The sequence below is a fragment of the Asterias rubens genome, chromosome 8, assembly GCF_902459465.1.
Source record: "Asterias rubens chromosome 8, eAstRub1.3, whole genome shotgun sequence".
Lineage (NCBI taxonomy): Eukaryota > Metazoa > Echinodermata > Asteroidea > Forcipulatida > Asteriidae > Asterias > Asterias rubens.
In genome coordinates this window covers 20,577,802-20,584,488 of record NC_047069.1, presented here as the reverse complement: position 1 = coordinate 20,584,488, position 6,687 = coordinate 20,577,802, and the positions used below count along the sequence as shown (strand labels likewise).

At 43.7% G+C, this 6,687-nt stretch overlaps 1 protein-coding gene across 1 annotated transcript; it reads right to left on the bottom strand.

Moving 5' to 3' along the window:
• Positions 1 to 944: 944 nt before the first annotated feature.
• Positions 945 to 3,234, bottom strand: LOC117293689. Its single transcript, XM_033776093.1, has 3 exons — positions 2,876 to 3,234; positions 2,292 to 2,393; positions 945 to 1,809 (listed from the first exon to the last, which is right to left on the bottom strand). The coding sequence occupies exons 1-3, from the start codon at positions 3,220 to 3,222 to the stop codon at positions 1,320 to 1,322; spliced, it is 939 nt and encodes a 312-aa protein (XP_033631984.1). The 5' UTR covers positions 3,223 to 3,234; the 3' UTR covers positions 945 to 1,319.
• Between the last annotated feature and the right edge of the window lie 3,453 nt (positions 3,235 to 6,687).

The following is a 6,687-nucleotide window of genomic DNA, read 5'->3' as shown; positions in this document are numbered from 1 at the left end:
CTAAGGTGAGATAGACCCATAACACAATGGACTGTTGGGTAAAGAGGGTTCTCAAGGCTGATGGCCAAGGGTAATAGGAACCTCTTGTGTTTACTCACAGTCCTAAGGTGAGATAGACCCATAACACAATGGACTGTTGGGTATAGAGGGTTCTCAAGGCTGATGGCCAAGGGTAATAGGAACCTCTTTTGTTTACTCACAGTCCTAAGGTGAGATAGACCCATAACACAATGGACTGTTGGGTATAGAGGGTTCTCAAGGCTGATGGCCAAGGGTAATAGGAACCTCTTTTGTTTACTCACAGTCCTAAGGTGAGATAGACCCATAACACAATGAACTGTTGGGTGTAGAGGGTTCTCAAGGCTGATGGCCAAGGGTAATAGGAAACTCTTTTGTTTACTCACAGTCCTAAGGTGAGATAGACCAATAACACAATGGACGGTTGGGTATAGAGGGCTCTCAAGGCTGATGGCCAAGGGTAATAGGAACCTCTTTTGTTTACTCACAGTCCTGAGGTGAAACTGACCAATAACACAATGGACTGTTGGGTATAGAGGGTTCTCAAGGCTGATGGCCAAGGGTAATAGGAACCTTTTTTGTTTACTCACAGTCCTAAGGTGAGATAGACCAATAACACAATGGACTGTTGGGTGTAGAGGGTTCTCAAGGCTGATGGCCAAGGGTAATAGGAACCTCTTTTGTTTACTCACAGTCCTAAGGTGAGATAGACCAATAATACAATGGGCTGTTGGTCATAGAGGGTTCTTAAGGCTGATGGCCAAGGGTAATAGGAACCTCTTTTGTTTACTCACAGTCCTAAGGTGAGATAGACCCATAACACAATGGAATGTTGGGAGGGTTCTCAAGGCTGATGGCCAAGGGAAATAGGAACCTCTTTTGTTTACTCACAGTCATAAGGTGAGATAGACCCATAACACATGGACTGTTGGGTATAGAGGGTTCTCAAGGCTGATGGCCAAGGTTAATAGGAACCTCTTTTGTTTACTCACAGTCATAAGGTGAGATAGACATATAACACATGGACTGTTGGGTATAGAGGGTTCTCAAGGCTGATGGCCAAGGGAAATAGGAACCTCTTTTGTTTACTCACAGTCATAAGGTGAGATAGACCCATAACACAATGGACTGTTGGGTATAGAGGGTTCTCAAGGCTGATGGCCAAGGGAAATAGGAACATCTTTTGTTTATACTCACAGTCCTAAGGTGAGATAGACCCATAACACAATGGACTGTTGGGTGTAGAGGGTTCTCAAGGCTGATGGCCAAGGTTAATAGGAACCTCTTTTGTTTACTCACAGTCATAAGGTGAGATAGACCCATAACACATGGATTGTTGGGTATAGAGGGTTCTCAAGGCTGATGGCCAAGGGTAAAAGGAACCTCTTTTGTTTACTCACAGTCCTAAGGTGAAACAGACCAATAACACAATGGACTGTTGGGTATAGAGGGTTCTCAAGGCTGATGGCCAAGGGTAATAGGAACCTCTTTTGTTTACTCACAGTCCTTAGGTGAGATAGACCCATAACACAATGGACTGTTGGGTATAGAGGGTTCTCAAGGCTGATGGTCAAGGGTAAAAGGAACCTCTTTTGTTTACTCACAGTCCTAAGGTGAGATAGACCAATAACACAATGGACTGTTGGTTGTAGAGGGTTCTCAAGGCTGATGGCCAAGGTTAATAGGAACCTCTTTTGTTTACTCACAGTCCTAAGGTGAGATAGACCCATAGCACAATGGACTGTTGGTTGTAGAGGGTTCTCAAGGCTGATGGCCAAGGTTAATAGGAACCTCTTTTGTTTACTCACAGTCCTAAGGTGAAACAGACCAATAACACAATGGACTGTTGGGTATAGAGGGTTCTCAAGGCTGATGGCCAAGGGTAATAGGAACCTCTTTTGTTTACTCACAGTCCTAAGGTGAGATAGACCCATAACACAATGGACTGTTGGGTATAGAGGGTTCTCAAGGCTGATGGCCAAGGGTAATAGGAACCTCTTTTGTTTACTCACAGTCCTAAGGTGAGATAGACCCATAACACATGGACTGTTGTGTATAGAGGGTTCTCAAGGCTGATGGCCAAGGGTAATAGGAACCTCTTTTGTTTACTCACAGTCCTAAGGTGAAACAGACCAATAACACAATGGACTGTTGGGTATAGAGGGTTCTCAAGGCTGATGGCCAAGGGTAATAGGAACCTCTTTTGTTTACTCACAGTCCTAAGGTGAGATAGACCCATAACACAATGGACTGTTGGGTAGGGAAATAGGAACCTCTTTTGTTTACTCACAGTCCTAAGGTGAGATAGACCCATAGCACAATGGACTGTTGGTTGTAGAGGGTTCTCAAGGCTGATGGCCAAGGTTAATAGGAACCTCTTTTGTTTACTCACAGTCCTAAGGTGAAACAGACCAATAACACAATGGACTGTTGGGTATAGAGGGTTCTCAAGGCTGATGGCCAAGGGTAATAGGAACCTCTTTTGTTTACTCACAGTCCTAAGGTGAGATAGACCCATAACACAATGGACTGTTGGGTATAGAGGGTTCTCAAGGCTGATGGCCAAGGGTAATAGGAACCTCTTTTGTTTACTCACAGTCCTAAGGTGAGATAGACCCATAACACATGGACTGTTGTGTATAGAGGGTTCTCAAGGCTGATGGCCAAGGGTAATAGGAACCTCTTTTGTTTACTCACAGTCCTAAGGTGAAACAGACCAATAACACAATGGACTGTTGGGTATAGAGGGTTCTCAAGGCTGATGGCCAAGGGTAATAGGAACCTCTTTTGTTTACTCACAGTCCTAAGGTGAGATAGACCCATAACACAATGGACTGTTGGGTAGGGAAATAGGAACCTCTTTTGTTTACTCACAGTCCTAAGGTGAGATAGACCCATAGCACAATGGACTGTTGGTTGTAGAGGGTTCTCAAGGCTGATGGCCAAGGTTAATAGGAACCTCTTTTGTTTACTCACAGTCCTAAGGTGAAACAGACCAATAACACAATGGACTGTTGGGTATAGAGGGTTCTCAAGGCTGATGGCCAAGGGTAATAGGAACCTCTTTTGTTTACTCACAGTCCTAAGGTGAGATAGACCCATAACACAATGGACTGTTGGGTATAGAGGGTTCTCAAGGCTGATGGCCAAGGGTAATAGGAACCTCTTTTGTTTACTCACAGTCCTAAGGTGAGATAGACCCATAACACATGGACTGTTGGGTATAGAGGGTTCTCAAGGCTGATGGCCAAGGGTAATAGGAACCTCTTTTGTTTACTCACAGTCCTAAGGTGAAACAGACCAATAACACAATGGACTGTTGGGTATAGAGGGTTCTCAAGGCTGATGGCCAAGGGTAATAGGAACCTCTTTTGTTTACTCACAGTCCTAAGGTGAGATAGACCCATAACACAATGGACTGTTGGGTATAGAGGGTTCTCAAGGCTGATGGCCAAGGGAAATAGGAACCTCTTTTGTTTACTCACAGTCCTAAGGTGAGATAGACCAATAACACAATGGACTGTTGGGTGTAGAGGGTTCTCAAGGCTGATGGCCAAGGGTAATAGGAACCTCTTTTGTTTACTCACAGTCCTTAGGTGAGATAGACCCATAACACAATGGACTGTTGGGTATAGAGGGTTCTCAAGGCTGATGGCCAAGGGTAAAAGGAACCTCTTTTGTTTACTCACAGTCCTAAGGTGAGATAGACCAATAACACAATGGACTGTTGGTTGTAGAGGGTTCTCAAGGCTGATGGCCAAGGTTAATAGGAACCTCTTTTGTTTACTCACAGTCCTAAGGTGAGATAGACCCATAGCACAATGGACTGTTGGTTGTAGAGGGTTCTCAAGGCTGATGGCCAAGGTTAATAGGAACCTCTTTTGTTTACTCACAGTCCTAAGGTGAAACAGACCAATAACACAATGGACTGTTGGGTATAGAGGGTTCTCAAGGCTGATGGCCAAGGGTAATAGGAACCTTTTTTGTTTACTCACAGTCCTAAGGTGAGATAGACCCATAACACAATGGACTGTTGGGTATAGAGGGTTCTCAAGGCTGATGGCCAAGGGTAATAGGAACCTCTTTTGTTTACTCACAGTCCTAAGGTGAGATAGACCCATAACACATGGACTGTTGTGTATAGAGGGTTCTCAAGGCTGATGGCCAAGGGTAATAGGAACCTCTTTTGTTTACTCACAGTCCTAAGGTGAAACAGACCAATAACACAATGGACTGTTGGGTATAGAGGGTTCTCAAGGCTGATGGCCAAGGGTAATAGGAACCTCTTTTGTTTACTCACAGTCCTAAGGTGAGATAGACCCATAATACAATGGACTGTTGGGTAGGGAAATAGGAACCTCTTTTGTTTACTCACAGTCCTAAGGTGAGATAGACCCATAACACAATGGACTGTTGGGTATAGAGGGTTCTCAAGGCTGATGGCCAAGGGTAATAGGAACCTCTTTTGTTTACTCACAGTCCTAAGGTGAGATAGACCCATAACACATGGACTGTTGGGTATAGAGGGTTCTCAAGGCTGATGGCCAAGGGTAATAGGAGCCTCTTTTGTTTACTCACAGTCCTAAAGTGAAACAGACCAATAACACAATGGACTGTTGGGTATAGAGGGTTCTCAAGGCTGATGGCCAAGGGTAATAGGAACCTCTTTTGTTTACTCACAGTCCTAAGGTGAGATAGACCCATAACACAATGGACTGTTGGGTATAGAGGGTTCTCAAGGCTGATGGCCAAGGGAAATAGGAACCTCTTTTGTTTACTCACAGTCCTAAGGTGAGATAGACCAATAACACAATGGACTGTTGGGTGTAGAGGGTTCTCAAGGCTGATGGCCAAGGGTAATAGGAACCTCTTTTGTTTACTCACAGTCCTAAGGTGAGATAGACCCATAACACAATTGACTGTTGGGTGTAGAGGGTTCTCAAGGCTGATGGCCAAGGTTAATAGGAACCTCTTTTGTTTACTCACAGTCATAAGGTGAGATAGACCAATAACACAATGGACTGTTGGGTGTAGAGAGTTCTCAAGGCTGATGGCCAAGGGTAATAGGAACCTCTTTTGTTTACTCACAGTCCTAAGGTGAGATAGACCAATAACACAATGGACTGTTGTGTATAGAGGGTTCTCAAGGCTGATGGCCAAGGGAAATAGGAACCTCTCTTGTTTACTCACAGTCCTAAGGTGAAACATACCAATAACACAATGGACTGTTGGGTATAGAGGGTTCTCAAGGCTGATGGCCAAGGGTAATAGGAACCTCTTTAGTTTACTCACAGTCCTAAGGTGAGATAGACCCATAACACAATGGACTGTTGGGTAGGGAAATAGGAACCTCTTTTGTTTACTCACAGTCCTAAAGGTGAGATAGACCCAAAACACAATGGACTGTTGGGTATAGAGGGTTCTCAAGGCTGATGGCCAAGGGAAATAGGAACCTCTTTTGTTTTAATACTCACAGTCCTAAGGTGAGATAGACCCATAACTAGTCACCGAGTTCAACAGTCAATTGGTATGTGTTTTATAACACACCTTTGTCCTTAACATAAATAAGAAACATATCAGTAATGTTTTAGCTGAGTATTTTAATTGAAGAAATGACTCATGTGCAGGTCAACCATAAGCAGTTCCACATTTTGAGGGCCTCTTCTTGTTTCCTTAGATGCAGCTTATTACTTGCGTGTCACTGTTAAGGGACCATGGATAAATTATGTCACGGGAACGACCGCGTCGCGACGCGTTCCTTCGCGTGACAAAACGAACAAAAGAAAAACTACGGAGTGGAACGCGTTCTCCTCAACCACCGGGTCTCGAGGAAGACCCACTGTATAACAAAGGAACAATGGTGTAGGCCGAAAACCACTGTGTAGTTATAATCGGCTTATCTGGGTAGATAAACCCAAGTTGTAGCCCTTTTCACACAATAAGTCAAAACACAACCGCAGATTAAAAAATAAAAAATACTACGTCTTGCACGACCGCCATGCAAAATAATCCTCCAAAGTAAAACAAAGTCAATAGGAAAAACATCTTACATATGGTAAAACTATACTCTTTTTTGTACATCCAAGGTGTCCAAAATGTTTCATGTTTGAACAATGAAGCCAACACGTTATGAAGTTTTTCTTAAACACGCTTAATATTTCCCCAAGGAACTCACCACGTTGCCCAAGGTACCAGCGACGGCGCCAATGTTGTATGAGTTTAGCTCGGGCACCAACGCTGGTTAGTATTGCAATTTTCGGACACCAGATTCTCCCGAAAGTCTTAATCTCAAGGCGGTTGAAACTAATTTCGTAAGCTGTTGCGCAATTTTTCCAACGGAGGGCGGCTCTCCCGCTATCACATTGTTTAGGAAAGCCCTCTAGCGTTCAATGTTTCTTGCATTATAGTTTGTTGCACGCAAAATAACAAGACTACTAGGCCTGAATATTGAAAACACTGTGTGTGAGTGTGTAGCTAGATGGAGTGTTTGTGTACTACGATGTAATTTTGCGTTGTGTTTTGTGTGATTGCGAGCCGGTCAGCATGATTTCGCGGTACCGTTATGAACGAATCTTGTAAGTGTAATCATCTCTGTAAGCACGGGTCCTAATGTAACAATTAGATGTACATACAAAATAAGTTGGCGATGATTTCAAATTTAAGAATAAT